The sequence below is a fragment of the Mesoplodon mirus genome, assembly GCF_964341445.2.
Source record: "Mesoplodon mirus genome assembly, chromosome: 5".
Lineage (NCBI taxonomy): Eukaryota > Metazoa > Chordata > Mammalia > Artiodactyla > Ziphiidae > Mesoplodon > Mesoplodon mirus.
Window position 1 is genome coordinate 56,140,744 of NC_138980.1, and position 25,302 is coordinate 56,166,045.

The 25,302-nt window shown below is 45.3% G+C and overlaps 1 protein-coding gene across 2 annotated transcripts in view; it reads left to right on the plus strand.

Moving 5' to 3' along the window:
- GLRA1 (glycine receptor alpha 1) overlaps positions 1 to 23,270 on the plus strand; it is a gene marked incomplete at both ends in the record, with an annotated part of 82,755 nt that extends 59,485 nt beyond the window's left edge. The window contains 6 exons of one of the 2 annotated variants that reach the window (XM_082620899.1): positions 720 to 943; positions 3,921 to 4,003; positions 5,226 to 5,363; positions 7,853 to 8,067; positions 16,714 to 16,860; positions 22,956 to 23,270. In XM_082620899.1, coding sequence (XP_082477025.1) covers positions 720 to 943; positions 3,921 to 4,003; positions 5,226 to 5,363; positions 7,853 to 8,067; positions 16,714 to 16,860; positions 22,956 to 23,270 — 1,122 coding nt within the window. The remainder of the gene's footprint in view (positions 1 to 719; positions 944 to 3,920; positions 4,004 to 5,225; positions 5,364 to 7,852; positions 8,068 to 16,713; positions 16,861 to 22,955) is intronic. The other variant, XM_082620900.1, reaches the window with a different exon arrangement.
- Between the last annotated feature and the right edge of the window lie 2,032 nt (positions 23,271 to 25,302).

The following is a 25,302-nucleotide window of genomic DNA, read 5'->3' on the forward strand; positions in this document are numbered from 1 at the left end:
AGAGCATTTAACTTAGCGCTGGTTTCCAGTAAGATGTGGCATCTATTAGTCCCCCCCAAACAAACAAATCAACACGTTATAGAAGGTAACAGAAGGCCGACATTAAAACAGAGTGGTGTGAACCCTAAGACCAGCAGAACACTATAAAATCCTTCCACCCAACTTTCCTTCACTGCTTGGGAACTGGGCAAAATAGTGTGAATGCTCAGGCATCAGCTTTTAGTCTTTTCTTTTGTTCCTTCAATCTATCTAGAATAGTGACTCTCAAACCTTAGTGGGCATAAGAATTACTGCACTGATGGGGTTGATAATAAAAGGGGGACTTCAGCTTTATCTGTGATGTATTATTTCTCTTATCTAATGAAAACTGAAGCAACCACAACAAAATGTTAACAGGATGAAAAACAGGTGTTTATGACATCAGTATGAACTTCATTTTTAAAATTTGTCAGAAGAAAGAATAACATTTAATTAATCTCAGTTCAGAGTTGAATATACTTAACAGAGCAACTAGAGAATTTTCAGGGATAATTATGACTGCCCTGATTTTTGCCTGATGCACAAACTTTACGTCTCATCCCCATGTAAGATGCAACCACACTCTGACAGCATCCTCCAGAAGGGGCTTTGGGAAGCGCTGACCGAAAGCACCTGGGCCCTCCAAGATGTGACATCCCAGGGCCTAACTCTGAGTCCACCTCCTTATCTCCTGGCTATAGGACTATAGGGTCAACATCTTCCTACGGCAGCAGTGGAACGACCCCCGGCTGGCCTACAACGAATACCCGGATGACTCTCTGGACCTGGACCCATCCATGTTGGACTCCATCTGGAAACCTGACTTGTTCTTTGCCAATGAGAAGGGGGCCCACTTCCACGAGATCACCACGGACAACAAACTGCTGAGGATCTCCCGGAATGGGAATGTCCTCTACAGCATCAGGTGAGTTCTGTACAGGCTCATCCCCTCCATCCTCAGAACATACCTTGTGGGAGCAGACGCTAAGAGGAGGGCCAAACAGAGGTGAAGAGGCCCTGGCAACCGAACACCTTTACAGAATAGGCAGAGCCAGCTCTGCAGCTTACACTCAGCAAGTAAGAATAAAATACCTCGGGAACTCCTAGAAGCGAGTAGTTCATTATAACCAGGGGGACCAAGGAAGCATCCTAGAGACGGAAGGTTAAAGTTAGCCCCCCAAGCTTACCCAGAATTTCAATAAAACAAGATGGGAAAGGAATATTCAAAGACAGTGCTGACCCCAGGAACATTCGGTTACTCAAGATGAATAAATTCCAGAGAGCTGCTGTACAACAATACTCTATAGTTAACAATACTCTACTGTACATTTAAACACTTATTAAGAGGGTGGATCTCATGTTAAACGTTTTTATCATAATTTTAAAAAATAGCCGAGCAAAGGCACAAAGTCTGAAAAATCACAGCAACTTCAACATAAATGGCCTGCCAGGTGGACGGTGCTGCTCACAGGTATAAGCCAGGGCTGCTCCTTCCCTTCTATAAAGCCTTTCTATCTTCTACTCCTTGCACTGAGTCTGCTGGGACTCCCTTCCCCAGTTGGGGGATATCCTGCATACACTGGTTATGGGCAAACTTTCAGAGCTTCCTGCCACACTCTGCGCCCCTCCCAACCCACCTAATTCTCAGTCTCCTCCCCCAAGGCATGGAGAGAAGGACCAATGTCCATGTTATATCCTTACTACGTACCATTCACTGGGAATTTACCTACTAGGCTCAGACTTTGTAGGTATTATTTATAATCCTCTTAACAACCCTATGAAGTAGGCTTTATTATGCCCATTTTGCAGATTAGACAAGTGAGGATCTGAAAGTTTAAGCAACTTGCCAGAGTTCCCACAGCTACAAAGTAGCAGAACCTAGATTCTAATCTGTTAGTGTGCACCTAATGCCCACTCAGAGCTTAGAAGAACAGTGCAGAGCATTCAATAGGCACTCAAATATTTGATGAATGAATGAATATGTTTTTATTTCAAAGAGCTTAAAGGGACACTGGTCCTACTGCTACTGTGTAGCACAGGGAACTCTGCTCAATGTTATGTGGCAGCCTGGATGGAAGGGGAGTTTGGGGGAGAATGGATACATGTATATGTATGGCTGAGTCGCTTTGCTGTGCACCTGAAACTATCACAACATTGTTCATCGGCTATACGCCAATATAAAATAAAAAGTTAAAAAAAAAAGGGGGGGGGTGGGGACACTGGTCCTAAATGACTCTCCTGACCCTCCAGTCCCTCAGGGGAATATATCTTTTTATTTCCATTAGGAGATGAGCTTTAAGTGTCCAAGCCCATTGGAGAGGCCGCACAGATCCTAATCCCCAAATGTGACTGGATTCAGAGTCTCCCTTGAGAGCAGGCTGGGTGGGAGAGGGGACTCAGGGACCTCAGGAGGTAAAGGAGGCACCATGGAAGGGCAGACTGGGAGGAATCCGAGGCCAACATGGCCTTGCTCACGCATTGCCCTCCCCACCCAGTGCGCATCCAGACTGGAAGGGTGACGGGCTCAGGATGGCCACCGAGGCCCTGGCTGGCTTGGATTCTGCTGCAGCCAGGCTCAGTTTCATATCTCCAGGAAGCTAAGCCCCAGTGCAGCATGACAAAAAGACAAATCAGCAGAAAGTGATGTTCCAAGGTCATTCAACTTCAGGAAATTCACCCAGTGTGACGGCTGCCCCACTTTGGAGCTTTTATCTTCAGAAATTCAACTGCGTGCACTTTCCCTTCCCTTCTCCCTCCTTCTCCCGCTCCCTCTTTCCCCTCTTCTTCCCCTCCCTCTCCCTGCCCTTTCCCTCCCTGCTTCTGCCTTGTGCTTAAAGGGCCCGCATCCACAGCCGTGGGTGAGAGCCGGAGGGGGAAGTTCGCGCCAGGCCGTGGGCCTCACCACGTGGGGCCGAGGTGCCAGCAGCTAAGCCCCACAAGACCACCAGTTAGGGGTCTTTGGGTATTGAGGTTGGCTTTTCAGGACAGCAGTGCTAGAAAGCCCACCAGCAAACACACAAGCTCAAAATCCAAAGGCCAGGAGACCTGGTTTTGAACCCTGGCTGAGCCATCAGTTGGCTGTGTGACCTGACATGCCTCCCCACCTAGCCTTCTCTGCATCCCTGTTTTCTCACCTGTCCAGTGCAGGAGTTGGCCTGATGATCTAAGTCTCTTTGGCCTCCATGAGCCTTTCTTCTCTGTTCCCTGCAGCAGGGGCTCAGATGCTGGCAAAGCCTTTCAAGCTGAAGCCTTGCATCGCAGCTGAGCTGCAGACCTCGGATTCTGTTAAGGGGACTCCCTCTGGTTCTGAGGCTGCAGTCTCTGCCAGGGCTGAACAACCCAAAATAAACAGCTAGCCCAGATGCCTGGAGCAACCACCACTCCCCAACTGACCCCAGCAGGAGCCCGCAGATGTGAGTCAGCTGTGTTGGACACCCAGCATGCAGGGAGCCTGTTGGAAATCACTTTTGATGAGCCCAGTGTGTGAAGGGAGAAGCCAAGAACCACCTGCGCACCTGCTACATAGAGGTGCACCTGGGGATGCCTGACGCCTGGTGGTGCTCAATTTAAAATTCAGGCTCTGCCCTACCTGAGGGCTCTACAGAAGAGAAGGGAGGGAGGTAGCCCATGGCCTACAGGCCTTCAGGCAACTTGCTAAAAGGCAAGTTTCTAGAAGCCAGACAGACGCCAAAGAAGCCCAGAAGTTCCACTGACTTGTGTGACTTTAGGCAACCTACTTTATCTCTCTGATGTGGAAATATACATATATTATTTCAATAAACACTGGTTCCCTAGCCTCCTTGGCCTTTCCTAGATAACTGATTTTCCAGTAGTAACTGGAACGGAGGCACAGCTTCTCTGGTTTGTGGATCTAGCATCATACAGCTCCTTTCTCTTCCCAGAATCACCCTGACACTGGCCTGCCCCATGGACTTGAAGAATTTCCCCATGGACGTCCAGACGTGCATTATGCAACTGGAAAGCTGTGAGTCCCTTGCATGAGGCCTCTAAAAGAACCAGACTCTCCTATTCCCATGTGACCAGCAGAAATTCCCACACAGATGCTCCTACCCTCTGGACCCCAGGAGATTACTGTAATAGCCCAAAATACCAGATGAGGAGCTTTGCTCTTAGAAAATGCATTAGAAATATAACTTCCCTAACATTGTCTGACTGAAGTTCAGCTTTGGAGCCAGCAGCATTCTCCAAAGAGGCACTGTTCCATGTCCCCTGTGAACATGCTCGCCAGGAATGGAGGAGCAATAGCTTGAATAAGTCATGCTCCTTGAACTCACAGGGATGCTCACTCCAGCAGGGGAGAGAGAGGTCTTCCGCACAAGTAACTCTAAGGCAGGCAGCAAGTGGTAAGTGTGTGGTTAGACGTACAAAATGCTGTGGCCTCAAGGCAGAAAGTGCACTTCCTTCTGACTGGGAAGGAGACAGGGTGTGGAGAAGGCATTATGGAGGAGATCACAGGTGAACCAAGATTTTAACAGATGGGAGAGCTCACTTCTTTGATTGCAAACACAGAAACCAATCTGACTCATGTAAAGAATGGAATTAAGTGGAAGAACATAGGGGGTCCACATGGACTTGAAGGAAAAGCTAAAGTACAAGAACCAGGACAGAGCATTTAGGCAACAGGAACTAAGAGACCATCCCCTTGGAGCACCACCTCTGAGGAGAGTCTGCACCAGCCAACTCTGAACCCTTTGTCACTTTACTCAACAAAGTCCTGGGGCAGAGAGTCTGGCCTAGTTGAATCACCATCTCACACCTTGGTCCCCAAATGATAGCCCCGCCAGGACAGCATACCATACAGTTATTCCCCAGAGGAAAATCTGCTGGGGGCACAAGAAGGGGCTTGCAAGGATGGCGCACAGGCAAAAAGAGCGGAGGTCAGCTGAATCTGACCATGGGACTGAGGGGTGCGGGCAGGAGGACAAGCCAAGGTGGGAGGCTGGGGGGGTGGGGTAAGAGAGGTGGAAGGGCTGTGGGGTAGATGTCAACAAGAAAACCAGCTTTAACCTCTCGTGTGGGGAGAATAAAACAGCAGCAGCAACATAGTCTCATGAGTTCCACTGAGTGTCTGATGCCTCTCTGCTTCTAACATGCTTCATGTTAGATGCCCTTCCTGCAGCACCCCTGACATGCTTCAAATAAGAGCTTCCGGGTGGTGACTGCTCCTCCTTCTCATCCCATCCCAGTTGGATACACCATGAATGACCTCATCTTTGAGTGGCAGGAGAAGGGGGCTGTGCAGGTGGCAGATGGACTGACTCTGCCCCAGTTTATCCTGAAGGAGGAGAAGGACTTGAGGTACTGCACCAAGCATTACAACACAGGTACGTGCGAGGGCCCACCTCAACCCAGCCAGGGCCAGAGGTCATTGCAAACATTCATTCAGTCGCTGATCCAACGGATCTTCCGAGATACCTGTGGTGGATCTATCTCTGCATTTATTACCTAGTAGTTAAGAGAACATACCTTGCAACCAAAAAGTGGCTCCCATGCTTTCTTCCTGTGAGTCCTGGGACAAGTCACTTGAGCTTGGGCCACATCTCATGACAAGGGGAGCTGGGAGATAGTTTCTTTTCCAGGTAGCAGCATGTCCAGCTCAGGACGGACCCTGTCCCTAAGGCAGAAGGGAGAGCTGACAGTGGGAGGACATCTAGCAGTGTCTATCACAGAGGGACTGGCATTTCTATTGTTTTTCTTAAGATTTTTTTTTCATGTGGACCATTTTAAAGTCTTTACTGAATTTGTTACAATATTGCTTCTGTTTTATGCTCTGGTTTTGTTTTTCTTTTTTTTTTTTTTTTTTTTTTTGGCGGCGAGGCATGTGGGATTTTAGCTCCCCGAGCAGGAATCGAACCTGCACTCCCTGCATTGGAAAGTGAAGTCTTAATCACTGGACCGCTGGGGAAGTCCCAGGACTGGCATTTCTGAGAGGGCAAAAGCACAGAGAATGATCACATTAGACCTCAGGGGGGAGCTGGGAGCTGGCACTGAGGATTAGTAAACAATGAAGTTGAAAAGGGTCCCCTGGACTGTGAGCTATGAGGAGGGAACCCCACTTTTTAGCTCAGCTCTCTATCTCCCCTGCCTAGCCCAGCATTTGTTGGAAGGTTGAACACAGGGATGAAGGGGGCCGGATCAAGACTGGCTTTGCCTGCCCTGTTTCAGGCTGGGAAGGAGCTCGTGGAACATTGTGGACAAAAGGCAGTCAGTTAGTATGCCACGCTGGGGAGCTGGGCCGGGGGCTGCTGTCTGAACACAGCCGAGTGGCGTGGAGGCACATGACAGGCTGGGACAGGGGCCCAGGAGAAGAGGAAGTGAAGGCGAGGGGTTCAGAGAAACCACTGTGGGTTCTGATGCAAGTAGAAGGCCCAGAGAAAAAGCAGGCAGCCTCGGTGCTGGTCTGTTTAGGACAGCTGTCTCTTTCCAGTGACCCCGGAGATATCTTAGAACCTTCAAAAATACTCTCTTCATCCCTGGGCAAGCTGAGACTCAGAGACAGTATCCAAGGGGAACTGGTTCCAGGACCTGCCAAATTACCGAAATCCAGGGATGCTCAAGACCATAGTTGACCCTCCTCACTGAAGGATGCAGGGCCCACAGACACAGAGGGCCAACTGTACTCTCATTAGCAGTGAGTCCCCATGAATCAAATAATCACAACAGACTCTCACGTACCACACACAGCCCTTTACTGTTTACACAGCGTTTTCTCATTCATCATCTCAGCTGCCCTTCACTATTCACATTTAAGTGAGAACTGAGTTCTGGGCTAGCTCTGTGGATTCAAGGAGAGAAGACTGGCAAGGCCCTGTCCACATGGAAGGTGCTGTCCAGGGAGCTGTAGAAAATCCCTTGGTAACTGTGCGTCAGTGGACTGGAGCTAAGACGCCACCATGGGATGGCCCAGCCCAGTTCCAGGGATTCACAGATTGGGAAGAGACGAGCTGTCCGCAGTCCGGCGCAGAGGACAGAGAGAGAGAGAGAGAGAGATTAACTTGCCTACTAACTCAGTGTACTATGCCTTAAAGGCTCTGATGATCATGTGAAGAGAGCTGAAGGGACACAGGAAAAAAAGAGCACTCTGCCTAGGGGAGACTTCACAGTTAAACTGCCATAAAGGAGAGGGAGGATTTCTCTGGCTGGTTGTGGGGCGGAAGAAGGGCATTCGGGGCAGAGGGATTATCAGGCTCAAAAACTCAGAAGTGTGAAAATACAGAGGATGCTCAAGACAAGGGATGGAGTGTAGGGGGTCATGAGTAGAGTAAAGAAACAAGGGAAATGGGGTGGAAACAGGCTAGAGCTCGACCGTGAGAGGCAGACTAAAGAGTTTGAACTTTTCCCTGTAGGTAATGGGGATTTTCTTGTATGGGGAGACATGGAAGGAAAGAAAGGTTCTACAAGAGGAAGTAACACAAATGAGTCACTTTTTGGGAACAAAACTGGCAGAAGAATAGAGAATGATCCACTTGGGCCCACTCTTAGCAACAATATAGTGTTGATGGGGATGATGGCAAATGACATTCTGAGCATTAATAGTTTGTGAAGACTGTGCTAAGTTCTTTAGAGGCATCATATCATTTTACCATCACAGTAACCATGAGTAGCCATATGAGGTTGGCAGTATTATTATTATTACTATTATCATTATACCCAATTTACCAAAGATGAGGAAACTGAGATAGAAAGATTCAAACACTCACCTAAGAACACAGCTAGTGTGAGGCTGAACCAGGACTCCAGTCGAGGTTGCTCTGACCTCAAAGCCTTGTTCCTGTCCAAGGCTACCTGGCCTTCCCACTATAATTTCTTGCAGGCAAATTCACCTGCATCGAGGCCCGGTTCCACCTGGAGCGACAGATGGGCTACTACCTGATCCAGATGTACATTCCCAGCCTGCTCATTGTCATCCTCTCATGGATTTCCTTTTGGATCAACATGGATGCTGCCCCAGCCCGTGTGGGCCTGGGCATCACCACCGTGCTCACCATGACCACCCAGAGCTCAGGCTCCCGAGCATCCCTGCCCAAGGTAAGTCCTACTGCCCAAGAGCACAGAACACCAGGACAGATAAGGAGGACACACATCTCCCTTCCCTGCCTGAGACAAGGCGAGCACAAGGAATTAGTCATTATTTCTTTTTTTTTTAATATCTTTATTGGAGTATAATTGCTTTACAATGGTGTGTTAGTTTCTGCTTTATAACAAAGTGAATCAGCTATACATATACATACATCCCCATATCACCTCCTTTTTAAAAAAAATTTTTTAATATCTTTATTGGAGTAAAATTGCTTTACAACGTTGTGCTAGTTTCTGCTGTACAACAAAGTGAATCAGCTATATTTATACAGATATACCCATATCCCCTCCATCTTGCGTCCCCCTCCCACCCTCCCTATCCCACCCCTCTAGGTGGTCACAAAGCACAGAGCTGATCTCCCTGTGCTATGTGGCTGCTTCCCACTAGCTGTTTTACGCTTGGTAGTGTATATATGTCCATGCCACTCTCTCACTTTGTCCCAGCTTACCCTTCCCCCTCCCCATGTCCTCAAGTCCATTCTCTATGTCTGTGTCTTTATTCCTGTCCTGCCCCTAGGTTCTTCAGAACCTTTTTTTTTTTTAGATTGCATATATATGTGTTAGCATACGGTATTTGTTTTTCTCTTTCTGACTTACTTCACTCTGTATGACAGTCTCTAGGTCCATCCACCTGACTACAAATAACTCAATTTCATTTCTTTTTATGGCTGAGTAATATTCCACTGTATATATGGGCCACATCTTCTATATCCATTCATCTGTCGATGGACTCTTAGGTTGCGTCCATGTCCTGGCTATTGTAAATAGAGCTGCAATGAACATTGTGGTACATGACTTTGAATTATGGTTTCCTAAGGGTATATGTCCAGTAGTGGGATTGCTGGATCGTATGGTAGTTCTATTTTTAGTTTTTTGAGGAACCTCCATACTGTTCTCCATAGTGGCTGTATCAATTTACATTCCCACCAACAGTGCAAGAGGGTTCCCTTTTCTCCACACCCTCTCCAGCATTTATTGTTTCTAGATTTTTTGATGATGGCCATTCTGACTGGTGTGAGGTGATACCTCATTGTAGTTTTGATTTGCATTTCTCTAATGATTAGTGATGTTGAGCATCCTTTCATGTGTTTGTTGGCAATCTGTATGTCTTCTTTGGAGAAATGTCTATTTAGGTCTTCTGCCCATTTTTGGATTGGGTTGTTTGCTTTTTGATATTGAGCTGCATGAGCTGCTTGTAAATTTTGGAGATCAATCCTTTGTCAGTTGCTTCATTTGTAAATATTTTCTCCCATTCTGAGCGTCGTTGTCTTTTTGTCTTGTTTATAGTTTCCTTTGCTGTGCAAAAGCTTTTAAGTTTCATTTGGTCCCATTTGTTTATTTTTGTTTTTATTTCCATTTCTCTAGGAGGTGGGTCAAAAAGGGTCTTGCTTGTGATTTATGTCATGGAGTGTTCTGCCTATGTTTTCCTCTAAGAGTTTTATAGTGTCTGGCCTTACATTTAGGTCTTTAATCCATTTTGAGCTTACTTTTGTGTATGATGTTAGGGAGTGTTCTAATTTCATTCTTTTACATGTAGCTGGTCCAGTTTTCCCAGCACCACTTATTGAAGAGGCTGTCTTCTCTCCACTGTATATTCTTGCCTCCTTTATCAAAGATAAGGTGACCATATGTGCATGGATTTATCTCTGGGCTTTCTACTCTGTTCCACTGATCTATATTTCTGTTTTTGTGCCAGTACCATACTGTCTTGATTACTGTAGTTTTGTAGTATAGTCTGAAGTCCAGGAGCCTGATTCCTCCAGCTCCGTTTTTCTTTCTCAAAATTGCTTTGGCTGTTCAGGGTCTTTTGTGTTTCCATACAAATTGTGAAATGTTTTGTTCTAGCTCTGTGAAAAATGCCATTGGTAGTTTGATAGGGATTGCATTGAATCTGTAGATTGCTTTGGGTAGTATAGTCATTTTCACAGTGCTGATTCTTCCAATCCAAGAACATGGTATATCTCTCCATTTGTTTGTATCATCTTTAATTTCTTTGATCAGTGTCTTATAGTTTTTTGCATATAGGTCTTTTGTCTCCTTAGGTAGGTTTATTCCTAGGTATTTTATTCTTTTTGTTGCTATGGGAAATGGGAGTGTTTCCTTATTTTTTCTTTCAGATTTTTCATCATTAGTGTATAGGAATTCAAGAGATTTCTGTCATATGAACGCTTGATGCCTCATTCTGCTTTACTCTCCTTTAATGCTAGGTGCTGTGTTCCACTACATTCACTACAGTTGCTGGAGCCACATTCCCCATTACTCACTCATCACCAGACACAACATTCTGCTCTACTGTTAATGCCAGATGCCATACTCTGCTCCCTTCAGCCTCATGTTAAGTGCAACATTCTGCACCATTTCCAATGCAATACTGCACTTAACATTGTTTTGATACAGAAAAAGTTGAAAGAATATAAACTGAACACCCTAAAAGCCTTCACATCGATGCCAATTGTTATCATTTTGCCACATTCACTTTATCTCTATTTATAGGTAGGTAGGTAGGTAGGTAAGTAGATAGATAGATGCAACTTTTGCTGCCTCATTTGAAGTTTACAGACATGACAATTCACCTCTAAATAAGGAATAAGGATCACAATGATATTATCACATCTAAAAAATTAACATTGAATAAGTATTAATGAATTAGAAAAAATTCCATAATTTCATCTAATATAGAACCTTTAAATTTTCCCAATTGTCCAAAAACTGTCATCAATGGACATGGATCCAATAAACATTCATACTGCATACATTTGCTCTTTTAATCTAGAACAGTCTCCCCACTGTTTTTTGTTTTTCATGACATGACTCTTCCATTAACTTTTTTTTTTTGGCTGCATTGGGTGTTTGTTGCTGCACATGGGCTTTCCCTAGTTGCAGTGAGCAGGGTCTACTCTTCCTTGCGGTGCACCGGCTTCTCATTGTGGTGGCTTCTCTTTGTTGTGGAGCATGGGCTCTAGGCATGTGGGCTTCAGTAGTTGTGGCACACAGGCTCAGTACTTGTGGCTCGTGGGCTCTAGAACGCAGGCTCAGTAGTTGTGGTGCACGGGTTTAGCTGCCCCACGGCATGTGAGATCTTCCCGGACCAGGGCTCAAGCCTGTGTCCCCTGCATTAGCAGGCGGATTCTTAACCACTGCGCCACCAGGAAAGTCCCTCTACCATTAACTTTTAATGTGAGACGTGACATTCTACTCCACTTGCCATCTACACTAGACACCACTCTCTCCTCTATTTATCCTCACAAGAAAACTCAACAATCTGCCCTTTGCACTATTAATGCTAGACTTTGCATTCTGCTACATTTACTGTAAAAGCCTGAAACCAAATTCTGTTTACTGTGACCAACTGACAACACTTTCTGCTCTGTTCATTTGCAACAGCGGGGGTAATATTCTGCTTCCTGTTCCTTATGTTAGGCTCAACATGCTGCTCCACTCTCTATTAATAGTTGATGCCACATTCCTCCTCACTAGACTCAACATTCTACTCCACACATTGTTAACACTAGACTTGATACTGGGCTTCGTTTGCTATTACACTCAACCTGACATTCTTCTCCCTTCGCTTTTTTTAAAGCATAAAATTCAGGGACATTTAATATATTCACAAAGTTGTACAGCCTCAGCGCTATCTAATTCCAGAACATTTTCATCACCCCACAAAGAAATCCCCATATTCATCAACAGTCACTCCTTGTTCCCTGCTCCCACCAGCCCCTGGCAACCAGGAATCCACTTTCTACCTCTATGAATTTGCCTATCCTAGACATTTCAGCTAAGGGGAATCACACAATATGTGTACTTTTATGACTGGCTTCTTTCATTTAGCATATTTTCAAGGTTCATTTATGTTGTAGAATGTATCACTACTTCATTTCTTTTTATGGCTGAATAATATTCTATTGTATGGATATTTCACATTTTGTTTATCTATTCATCAGTTGATGGACATTTGGGTTATGCCACTTTTTGCCTATTTTAAAATAATGCTGCTATGAACATCTGTGTACAAGTTTTTGTGTGGACATATGTTTTCAACCCTTATAAGTATATACCTAAGAGTTGAATTGTTGGGTCATATGTAATTATATGCTAAACTTTTTGAGGAACTGCCAAACTATTTTCCAGAGTGGCTACACCATTTTATAATCCTGCCAAAGTTCCAATTTCTCCACATTCTCGTTAACGCTTGTTATTCTATCTCTTTAATTATAAATATCTTAATAGAAGTGAAGTGGTATCTCACTGTAGTTTTGATTTGCATTTTCTGAATAACAATAATGTTGAGCATCTTTTCATGTGCTTATTGACCATTTCTGTATCTTCTTTGGAAAATCTATTCAAATCTCTTGCCCCACTTTTTAATTGGGGTATTTCCCTTTTTACTGTTGCGTTGTAATAGCTCTTTGTGTATTGTGGATTTAAAGCCCTTATAAGATATGTGATTTGCATATATTTTCTCCCATTATATGGGTTGTCTTTTTACTTAATTGATAATGTTCTTTATGCACAAAAGTTTATAATTTTGATGAAGTCTAATTTATATTTTCTCTTGTTGCTTGTGCTTTTGGTATCGTACTTAAGAAACTAATACCTAATCCAAGATCATGAAGATTTACACGTACATTTTTTTCTAAGAGTTTTATATAGTTTAGCTCTAAATATAGGGTTTCGATCCATTTTTGTTTATTTTTGTATATGGTATATGGAGGGATATCATTCTTTTGCATGTGGATATCCAGTTATCCCAGCGCCATTTGTTGAAAAGACTATTCTTTCCCTCCACTGAATTTATATTCTTCTCAAAAATCTACTGGCCATAGATGCATGGATTTATTCCCAGACTCTCAATTCTATTCCATTGATAAGTATATTTATCTTTATGTCAGTATCACTCTCGTGATTACCATAGCTTTATAGTGAGTTTTGAAGTTGGGGAGTGTGAGTCCTCCAACTTTGTTCTTTTTAAAGATTGTTTTGGCTATTCTGGGTCACTTGCATTTCCATATGAACATTAATATAAATTTTAAGATCAGCTTGTCAATTTCTGCAACAACAGTAAAAAGGAATTTTAGTTAAAAATGCATTGAGTCTATATAGGAATTTGGGGAGTATTGCCATCTTAATAATATTAGGTCTTTCAACCCATGAACACAGAATGTCTTCCCATTTATTCAGGTCATCTTTAATTTCATCCCACTGCTTTCTAGACCCCATGGTTTCTAAAGAGAAATCAGCTGTTAATCTTACTGAGAATACCTTGTACATGATGAGTTGCTTCTTTCTGCTTTCAAGATTATTTTCCTTTGGCTTCTGACAGTTTGATTATGGTATGTCTAGCGTGGATCTCTTTGAGTTTTATCTTGCTTGGAGTATATTGTGTTTCTTAGATGTGTACATTAGTGTTTTTCATCAAATTTAGGGAAATATTTGCCATTATTTCTTCAAATATTCTGCCTCTCTCTCTCTCTCCTTCTTCAGAAATACCCATCAAACATATGTTAGTGCACTTGATGGTTCCCTGCATGTCTCTGAGGCTCTGTTCATTTCTCTTCATTCTGTTCCTCAAATAGAATAACCTCAAGTTCATTGATTCTTCTTCCAATTCACTAAGTCTTTCTTCTGTCTACTCAGATATGCTGTTATCCTCTCTAGTAAACTTTCAGTTCAGTTATTTTATTTCTATTTGGGTCTTTTTTGTAACTTCTATTTCATGCTCTACTTGGTGAGACTTTTGTTCTCACACTTTTTTTTTTTGGCCAGGCTGCCCAGCTTGTGGGATCTTAGTTCCCTGACCAGGGGTTGAACCCGTGGCCCCTGCAGTAGAAATGCAGAGTCCTAACCACTGGACAGCCAGGGAATTCCCTCTCATACTTTAGTTGTGTAGACAAGGTTTCTTTCAGTTGTTTGAACATATTAAAAATGTAACTGATTTAAAGTTTTGTCTGTTAAGTCCAACATCTGGGTTTCCTCAGGCACAGTTTTTGTTTGTTTGTTTGTTTGTTTTTGGCTGTGTTGGGTCTTCATTTCCATGCGAGGGCTTTTTCTAGTTGCGGCAAGAGAGGGCCACTCTTCATCATGGTGCGCGGGCCTCTCACTATCGCAGCCTCTCTTGTTGCAGAGCACAGGCTCCAGACGTACAGGCTCAGTAGTTGTGGCTCACAGGCCTTGTTGCTCCGCAGCATGTGGGATCCTCCCAGACCAGGGCTCAAACCCGTATCCCCTATCTGGCAGGCAGATTCTCAACCACTGTGCCACCAGGGAAGGCCAGGCACAGCTTCTTTTTACTGCTTTTCTTCCTATGTATGGGCCTGACTTAGTCAATCCAGGCTTCTATAACAAAGTACCATAGACTGGGTGGCTCATAAACGACATAAATTTATTTCTCACAGTTCTGGCGGCTTGAAGTCTGAGATCAGAGTGTCAGCATAGTCTGGTTCTGGTGAAGATCCTTTTCCAGTTGCAAACTGCTGACTTGTTGTATCCTCACATGGCAGAAAGAGAGTATGCTAGCTCTCTGGACTCTTTTTATAAAGGCACTAATCCCATTCATGAGGGATCCACTCTCATGACCTAATTACTTCCCAATGGCTTCATCGCCAAATACCATCGCATTGGGATTAGGATTTCAACATATGAATTTTGGGAGGACACATTCAGTCCATTGCATTCGCCATATTTTCTTGTTTCTTTGTATGTCTTAGATTTGTTGTTGAAAATTACACATTTTACATTATACAACGTGGCATCTCTGGAAATCAGATTCTCCTCTCCTTAGGATTTGTTGTTGTTTGTTTAATAACTTTACAGAATTAATTCTGTAATGTCTGTATTCTTTGCTGTGTGGGGCCACTTAAGTCTCTACAGTTAGTTTAGTGGTTAGCTAAGAATTTAAGAGATTTCCTTAAATGCCTGAACCCTATAAGTCTCCCAGCCTTTGCCTAGGGGCTGTGTGTGTGTTAGGATATACTTTCAATACTCAGCCAAGCAGTTTACAACTTTGCCTTAGCCTTTACTTCCTGTTTATTCAGAGTTGAGTGCTAAGAGCCTTCTCAGGTCTTCCCTGAGCATACACACAGGCCTTAGAATGTGCACAGATTCCCAGGAATATATCATAGCTTCCTAAAGCCCTCTATGGACAGCTCATTCCCCAGATTTTCCTTTTATACTTTTTGCTCAACCTGTTGTTTGCCTCAACTGTTACCAACCTCCTGGGGCTGATGTAATGTTCAACATTTGCCAATGATTGTTTTCAACAAATGCCCTCAAGGAAAAAGCTGTTCACACTGGACCAGCTCCAAGTCAGGTCAAATAAAGACAGCCTTGTGAGTGGGATCTCTCAGAGAACCACAAAACTGGTCAAATAACAATTCCAGCTGGAATAAAAATTCCAGCTGCATTTGAGAATGCAGCTTTAAAGAAGCTCCTACACTGTTCTGCCCCATGCAGTGGCTGTCAGGATACTCGTGTTCACCATGCTTGCAGGCTGTTGGATTTCAAAGCTAGCACAGAGCTGGGGATGAGAGGATGGGAATAGGGCAACTTAAAACACCACAAAGCCCCCAAGGGAAATAAAAACATATATCCGCACAAAAGCTTACACACCGATGTTCATAGCAGCTTTACTCATAATAACCAAAAAGTAGAAACAGCCCAAATTGTCCATCAACTGATAAATGGATCAACAATATGTGTTATATCCATACAATGGAATATTATTTGGCCATAAAAAAAGAATAAAATACTGACACATGCTACCATATGGATGAATCTTGAAAACATTATGCTAAGTGAAAGAACCCAGTCATAAAAGGCCACAAATTGTATGATTCCATTCGTATGAAATGTCCAGGACTGGAAGAAGACAACTGGGGGAATAAGGAAATGATAGCTAAAAGATAGCAGGTTTCTTTTTGAGGTGATGAAGATGTTCTAAAATTGACTGTGATGATGATTGCACATATCTGTGAATGTACAAAACCATTGAATTGTACCCTTTAAATGTGTACGCTATGTGAATTATATCTCAATAAAGCTGAGGTTTTTTTAATGCCATTAAGCTTAATGTTCTTACTGAGATCCAGCTGATTTTCTTAAATAAATGCTTACAGGATTGCTGTTAGACTTTGATTAATTAGCAGAGTTCTGAAAAAAAGTTGGTTCTGACCGTTTTTTATAGTTGCTTTAATGGGGAGAAAGAGTTTTTGAAGATCTTACTCTGCCATTCGCACTGACATCCTCCACTTACTTTTAACCCTAGGTACAAATTCTGTTCCTATTTAGAGCTTTAGTCTAAATACTACATTCTGTTCCACCAACAATAATGCTAGACACACTGTCCCCCTCTAAAGTCTTTAGTACTCTTCTAGGCACCATGTTCTTTTTCCCCCAATATTCTGTCCAGTCTTCTTGATGCATTTCTCTTCTGTTTCCCTCTGCACCCTCCTCCCTAATATCCCAGCTGAGAGGGGACAGCAGTGAGTGAGTGATGGGGGAGGGGGTCCTAATGAGCAGAAAACATTCCTCGGTACTCAAGACTTCACTCTGCTCTCTACTCACTTCCCTGTGCTCTTCCCCCCACCTCCGCCCCAGGTGTCCTACGTGAAAGCCATTGACATTTGGATGGCCGTGTGCTTGCTCTTCGTGTTCTCAGCCCTGCTCGAGTACGCCGCTGTCAACTTTGTGTCTCGGCAGCACAAAGAGCTGCTCCGATTCAGGAGGAAGCGAAGACATCACAAGGTAGGCCTTTGGCTTGCTGCTGGCGGCAAACAGAAGAGTGCCAGGTAACCTTGTCTTGCGATACTTGTTTCCCTGGACCATCCTTCTCAGTGGGTAAAGCAGGCACAAAATAGGGGTCAAAGTTCTGGAAGTCCTAGCTTCCCCTCCCATAAACAATGCCCTGATTGGGTCTATAGGCAGATAGTAACACTAACTATCAGGTTACACCTGAAGACAGAACTGAGGGAGCAAACACTGAGGGTGTCAAGATAGAAACTAGCTATAAACCCAAAGCATGGCAGGCAGAGGGAGTGTCTGTTGGTGTTTTCTACAGGGTGGAAAACATTTCAATTATTTCAATGGGCCTGATTCCAGAAGGGATTTGCACCACAAAAGGTGAGATCTTAGAGTAGAATGTCCAGTTTGCAGGCCTTTGTTTCCTACTTCCAAGAAAAGGGCATCCAGCAAGATTCTCCCCCAGAGTGGATCCTCTCACCTTATGAGGAACTGAATAAAGAAATACTTGGCACACCACCTCTGAAAAGTCACCAACCTCTGTTAACTCAGAGGTTGTGTGTGTCCAAACCAACAAGCGCCATTGGGGAGCATACAGCCTGTGGGAGAAAACTGCCTCCACATCCTGGTCCATAACTACTTCCCCAGGAGACCTTTCTCCTGTGGATCAGAGAAGCTGCTTTTCTCTCCAGCCTCATCTTCACATCACTTCCTCCTTTGCTCTCTGAGCACCATCTACACTGGCTTTTTTCATAGTTCCTCCAGCATACGCACAGGACGTTCGGCATCTGGTTCTCTCCTCCTGGGTTGCTCTTCTGGTGCACTTTGCCTGGTATGAACCTACTCATTTTCCAGTTCTCGGCTGAGGCATCTTTCCTTGATATCCTAAGTCAAGGTTAGGTCCTGTACTGAGGTGCGTATGCCAGCCTGTTAAGTATGGTCATGCAGATTGTATCCTACAAGGACCCCCAGCCAAGGAGGTGCTCTTCTCTAAATCCTGCCCTTGCGTGGACTCTATCAGCCAGAGGAAGGGATCTCGATTCATACACCCCAAGAGGCGGATGCCTTTCTTCTAATTTGCACAAAGACACTGTTTATGCCAGCGAAGACCATACTCTAGTTGAACTCGGTTTCTTTCCTTCTGAACATTTATCTTGAGTTATAATTATGCATTCAATCATGTGATTGTTTACCGTGCATCGTCCACTGAATGATAAGCTCCCTCAGGGCAGAGACCCTGTCTCCTCTTGCTCAGTGCTACATCCCTGGTGCGTAACACAAGGCCTGATAGATAGTGAACATGCAATAGGCATTTTTTGAACAAATAGACAAAGGGATAAAAAAACCTAATGAAAAAAGAGGAGATCTGCCAGTCAGAGAGGTTACCTGAAAGTGTTTCCAGCAGTGGATAAGGACAACCAGGGGCTCATATGCTCTGACCTGTCAGACCACACACCACATACCTGCCACACACCAAGGCCCTAGCTGCTTTAGGTTGACCTACTAAAAATAGCTGTCTACCGAGTTACAAGGTGCTGTGACAAAGGACTCTGCCTCTTTGATTTTCAGCTAGTGATTTTCAGCTAGCCTCTTTTGGGGCCCAGCTTCTCCATCAGTAAAATGGACTAAGTGGGTATAATGGGGGACTGGGGTGAAGATGAAATCAGATGCCAAAGTAGCTTTAAGTTTTGTTCCTGCCACACAAGTGCCAGGGATTAAGATGATTCCATAGGCACAGATTTCCCTCAGTATGTTTCTTAAACATCAGCAATCTGATTCAATTAACTTCTAGCAGTTAACCACAGGCGGCAGGCAGACATTCCGAGACAGAAGATGCCCATGGGAGTTAGGATATAACCTGTACTGGAAGAGGAAACTATCTTGGGTGCAGCGAGCCAGACAGGACTTCTTGAAAGACCCTAGTTTTAGTCCTTCCATTACTGTCCATCAGATACCTAGCCTCTGACTCTTAACATAGTCTAAACAAGGAACTGACCAAACACAACTATCTCTGGGATTTACTTTTTATTTTCCCTTTCTCCCCCATAGGCTAGTGTTTTCTGCATTTCCCTCTGCTAAAAGAAGTTCAAAAATTTGTTGCAGAGACAGTTATTTGGGAAGACTATGTCCCAAATATTTGACTGGCATCAGTCCACTAGACTGTGCCCTGCACAACTCCAGGGGGCAGCATTTACAGAGATGAAAATGTGAATGAAGTTCCTTGCAGATATGTAATATGCAGGGCCTACAGTACTTCCAAAGGCTGCCTTCACCCTTGCCAAATGCCTACCAGTTTTATACACTACAGGAAAACAAACGCTTTGTTTCACCTCTGGCCAGGTAAAGTGTGCATAAGGCCACTATGCAGATTTGATCAGATTCCTCTGCTCGGTTCCTTCCTCATTCTCTCATAGCACATTGGTGCTGCAAGAGCTCTCAAGAAAGCATCCCGTCCACTCCTCCTGTGAGGTGACAACAAAGAGGAGGGGCAAGTTACCAGGATCATGGAGACACTGATGGCAAAGGCAAGGCGGCCTTCCAAGACCCATGGCTATTCTCAAAACACTGACCATATACCACCAGCTGCTGCTTATCTGTTCATCAATGTTTCCACCCTGAAGCAGATAAAAATAGTCCTGCATTTATTAGACCTTAAATAGGAACTAAGATTTATCCCAAGGCGGAGGTCAAAAACTAGTAGCTAGAAAGTCAAATTTGCCACGCAAATATCTTTAAGTTTTTTAAGCAGTGTCTTAAAAATCTGGAAGAAAGTACCAGCATTCAAAAGTCACACTTCTAGTTTCACTCAAAACACTGCAGCATCTGGTCCCACTGGATACACATCCCACGTGGTACAGGTGCACTGCAAATGCCTGTATGCATTCCACAGCCCCAGGCTCACTTCATCACGCATTTCTCCTGCCTGGCCCCTGGTGTGCATCTGAATTAGCATGACCTTCCTTGTGCCCGTGGGCTCTGAACTTGGCACAAATGTCAGAAACTACAAGGACCCAGAATCGGGCTCACCATAAAGAAGAGGTTCCTTGGAGTAAGGCCCCCTGGATGCGGCCTTTACACTGGCAGTGTACAAGTTAGGACTGCAGAGCCCTAGGAGCTTTTAAGCCCCAGATGGGGAGTGAAGAGGAACTCGCTACATGCCCGAGTTTCTCGGAGCCTGTGATCTTGGCCAGGCTCTTCATCTCCCTCCATCTTCCCACGTTACCTCATTTGCTGGGGAGAAAGCATCTGGTCCTCGAATTTCCTGGCCAGCCTCATTAGTCAGATTATTAGGAAACCTCTGTGAGCCTGACTGGGAAGGCACACTACCAACCTCCCTGGGCTCTAGAGTAACTATCAGATTTCCCCTGCTCCAGCCCCACGCAGCCCCAGGTGCAGTTGGGCATTCATTTCCTGCCATCTGCTGGCTCAAATAGGAATAGCAAGCTTTGGTCCAGTCATTTCTAGGGAATTTCCTTTCTGCTGGGTACAATGTGAAATTGATCATCATCTCACCAGATGAGGCCTCCACACCTCCATCCCATCCCCTCTCATGCTTAATAGATGAAGAAGGCAGAGAATAATTTCCCAAAGCTATACAGAGAGTTAACTTGGGCCTCCCCCTGCATAACTGGAGCTGAGGGAGAAAACATTTTCAAGCACCCACTCCCACCCACCCCACCACAGCGGCAGGGGGGGCCTATTTATATTGATAAGCAACAGAGTCGGAGCCAGCCCACTTCCAGGCACAGGGTCCATTGACTTGGCCAGCCTCCCCCAACTCCTCTCCTCGGCTCTGGCACAAACCCTCTAGTTGTCCTCCCCCTAGACAAGTATTTGTTGAGCACTGATCTGCCAGGCAGTGGAGCCCATCTCCTTTCCCGCATTTCTGCAACATGGGTGTTGGACCAGATTCAGTCATTTGCAAAAGATTTCTTGAGTATTCATCATATGTGTCAAATCCTCCTGGTGCTAGCAAACGTATGGATACCAAGGCGGGGAAGGCTGGGAGTGGGATGAATTGGGAGATTGGGATTGACGTATACACACTACTATGCATAAAATAGATAGCTAATGAGAACCTACTATACAGTACAGGGAACTCTACTCTATGCTCTGTGGTGACCTGAATGGGAAGGAAATCCAAAGAAGAGGGGATATATGTATTTGTATAGCTGATTCACTTTGCTGTACAGCAGAAACTAACACAACATTGTAAAGCAACTATGCTCCAATTAAAAAAAAAAATCCTGGTGCTAGGAATACAACTGCATTTAAATTTTTAAAAAAAGTTGGGGGGTGGGGAAGCTGGGATTGGAGAGGATATACAAGTAAACGTTTAGTCAACAAACATTGGCAGAGTTTTGAACTTCTGCCCAGGAAATATATTCATGACAGACTCTGCCTCTGACTTCATGGAGTTTACAGTCTAATGGAAGAGACAGACATTAATCAAGGAAAACAATATAAGTGCTTTAAAATATAAAAAAGGAAAAAGAGGGAGGAGTGTAGAGGGAGCTTATGGAGCACACAGCAGGGATACCTAGCCTATCCTCGGGCTCAGGGAAGGCCTCTGAGTAGGAATTAGCTAGGGGAAAGAGAAGGAGATGGAAGCAGGGGTGGGGCTGGGAGAGTGCTCCAGCAGAGAGACCCACCTTCCCAGAGGCCAGAGTGAAAGAGGAGTGCAGCACTTTCCAATAGATGGAAATATCACAGGGTGGCTGGAGCACAGAATGCCAGACGGAGATATGCAGACAGGACTGCCCAAGTCATCTGAGGCCTTGTCACCATGTAAAAGTTTTAATTATCCTCAAGTCAGTGGCAGCCTATTAAAAAGTTCTAAGCAAAAGATGACCAATAAGATTTATGTCATAACAACCCAGATGGGTTGGAGGGGGTGGGGGGGGAGATGGGAGGCAGGAGGGAAACTAGGATAGAGGTCATCACAACAAGCCCAGATGGGGACCCAGGATGGAGTGGCAGGGGCAGAGCTGGACAGGCACTGGGGCCCCTGGGCTCCATTTCCTGCTCTCCGCTGGCCCTGCCCCTCACAGGAACAAGCAGAAGACAGGGAGGCTACCCGAAGAGCTCTCGCTCTCTAGGATGGCAGAGTGAGCCCATAAAAACCCCCAGAGCCACACACTGAATCAGCAGCCCTGCTGAGACTCTCAGCGTGCCTCAGAGCTCACAAGGAAGGACCACAAAGCCAGACATGATGAGAGCAGACAAGAGTGTCTCCACAATCCAGATGAGGAAAAGAAAAAGCAAGGAGGGTCAGGGGAGCAGACATTTGGGTAGTGAGCATGAGGCAGGGAGGGGGGAACATGCAACACAACAGGCAGGGGTGCAGAGCACAGGGTGGGGGAGGGGGGGAAATCTGCAAAGGTAAGTCGGAGCCAAATGATGAAGGGCTTGAATGATAACTTGATAAAAATCCAGAGGTATGTCTGAGGTCACACCTGCCAGGGTTACAGGAACATGGAGGTAAGAAGCAGCTGTGGTGCCCTGGCTTGTGAGTGGAGGTGAGGCCCACAGCCCTTGCTCCCTCCTGGGCCGTTCACTCCCTCCCCCAACCTACGCACAGAAGACATTAACTGGGGAATGGGGTTGGGGGGAGAGGGCAAGGAGGCAACAGAGACAAAGCAGGGGATCTCTCCAAACTGTCCCCTGGATTTCTAACACAAAAGCGTTCAGAGTATCCGCTCATCTATAACCTCTGATGGTCGAAAAACACCTTGAAGTAGTGGAGTGAACCTTATTCCCACTTAAAGGAAAAAATGAAATTAAAACACTCTTTGAGAGTCACGGAAGGAAGTCTTCCAAGGAAGTGACTTGCGTAAGGTCACACAGCCAGCAAGTGATGGAGCAGAGACCTGAATACAGGTCTCCAGACTCCAAGCCACACTCCTATCCCCTGGTTTGCATCTGTTTCGGCATGTAAGTGGCGCCCCTCTATAAGGCATAACTCCCCAGCCAGCCAAAGAGCCTTCAGGAGCCTGGAATGGCGCTGTCCCGGAGGCAGGGAGAGCCAGATAGGCATGGCCTGGCCCCCCAGGGGAGTGCCTTGCAGGGAGGGTGCCCAGCTCCTGTCTTATTTTAAGTAGAGCCCCATGTTGAATCTGTTTCAGGAGGATGAGGCCGGAGAGGGCCGCTTCAACTTCTCTGCCTATGGGATGGGCCCGGCCTGCCTTCAGGCCAAGGATGGCATCTCGGTCAAGGGCGCCAACAACACCACCACCACCAACCCACCTCCTGCGCCATCTAAGTCCCCGGAGGAGATGCGAAAACTCTTCATCCAGAGGGCCAAGAAGATTGACAAAATCTCCCGCATCGGCTTCCCCATGGCCTTCCTCATCTTCAACATGTTCTACTGGATCATCTACAAGATTGTCCGCAGGGAGGATGTCCACAACCAGTGACGGGTCTGGGATGGGGGGAGGCTGGGAGAGGGCAGAGTGGGAAGAGCACAGGAATCTGAGGGCCAAAGAGGAGGGGACGGGAGGGAGGGGGCACACACAACCGTCTCCTTCTCTGCCATGTGTGCAATCCCAAATGTGGCGATGCATGACTCTTAGAATGTGGCACTATCTATTTAACCTCGGGTGGCCAGTGGGAGCGGGGAGGGAGGGGCTTTTCTAATACAGGGACTGAGGGGCCAGGGAGGAAGGGGAGGGTTCGGGGTGGGTTGGGGGGAGTGGGAGAAAACAGCTTTCAAAAATTTGAGTCCGTGGGCTGTGCAGTTTTCCTGTTCGGAAGGAGCATGCAGTCTGCCCCAGAGCAGAAGGGAAGCAATATAATATAGGATATATATTCATGCTTAATATTAATCCAAAACCACAAGGACAAAAGATTTGTTTCTTAATCAGCCTAGTAACTGCTTAAATTTTTAAAGTCACAGAAGTGATGGACAATTTTTCCCAGAGTGGAAACAGTCACAAATAAGCTTGCTCTGGTGTGTGTCCCACATCTCACCCCTCCAAACGCCATGCCTATCTTCCAACTGGCCCAGGCGGACTCATGCCAAAAAGCCATTCTGCCTCTGCTTCAAGAGGGTCGTGCGGCCCAGGCATAGGTAGTGGAAATGGGGAAAAGTGGAGAGAAGAGAAGGGAGTGACTAAAGAGATGGGACATTTCCAAGGCCCAAAGATTGAGAATCCATCCTCACGTCTCCAGACTGAGGACCTCTGAGTTGCCCCTCTCTGAGCCCTCACGCTTCTGTGCTTCACCACCCACCCCACTTACCCTCCACCACCACCCAGAAATGGCCGCCGTGGTTTTTCTCATCATATTGCCAATATGCAATCTTTTTTATGGTTAAAAAAAAAAGGTAATAATCTCAAGAAATAATATGCAGATAGACTGAGTATAAACAGATGCACTTTTTTCAGATGTCTATTTTTGGGGAGAGTCTCTGGAATTGCAAGTGGGTGTATGTTTGGGAAGGTGGGGTCCATAGGATGAAACAGATGCATTATATCGTGGTTCTACAGAGTGAAGTTTTGTGAGGTGAAAGGGTAGCAGTGAGGCTGCTGCCACTTAGATGTGTGTATACGGGTGGAAAGAGAGTCATGTTCATAAAGTCTGTTCATTATGTTCTGACATTTCATATACCACAAAGAATGTGGGAAGCCTGGGGGGGGAAGACCCCATTATATTTTTATAAGTCTTTTTTTTTGTTTTCCTTTTTGGTGCTTTGTTTGGCTTTAACATTTAAGAAAGTTAGACAAACATTTCTCTCTCCTTCTAACTCTGAAGTGCCAGAACTATCCAGATAGCTAGGGATAGCGTGGGATAGTTTTGGGGAAAAAGGAGAGAGCCTGCGAAGTGAACTGCGGGGAGTTGGGGAGCCCGCTCAAGGACACAGATGTTTACAGATGGGAGGTCTTCAAGGTGGGCCGCAGAATTGGAGGGGAGCTCTGTCCAGCAGCCTCTGGCCCACCCTCTGTCAACACCACTGCACCTGAAACGATTGCACTATGGCTTGTGGCATCCTTCCTGCTATGGCCCATGACCAGAATACTGGGGTAACATTTCTTTGCACTTTAGTGGATCAAAGTGGTAGGTAGCTGGTGAGACACAGCTGACAGTCAGTCATACTAAGGCTTGGGGTTCACTTGTGCCTTTAGAGTATCCCCAACTTAGGGCAGGACAGAGATGAGACACTGGGAACCTAACTCCTCCCTAAAGCACCTTTCCCAGGGGAAATTTCTCCCATTCCCTATGCCCATAACTAACGCCCAGAGAAGCCCAAAGAAGCAGTTTAAGACAAGATCCAGAAGTGATTTAGGTAAAGAAAATGCACTATGCAGCCAAAAAAGGATTTGGCTTTGTGGCTTTAATGAAAAAGCTGTTTACATCTAAGTTCCAAGGTTAATCAATCATTGCCTTCCCTTCTCTTGGCCTGTGTAGACCAGAAAACTAAACTGTATTCTAGCCTTGGAGGATGTGGGA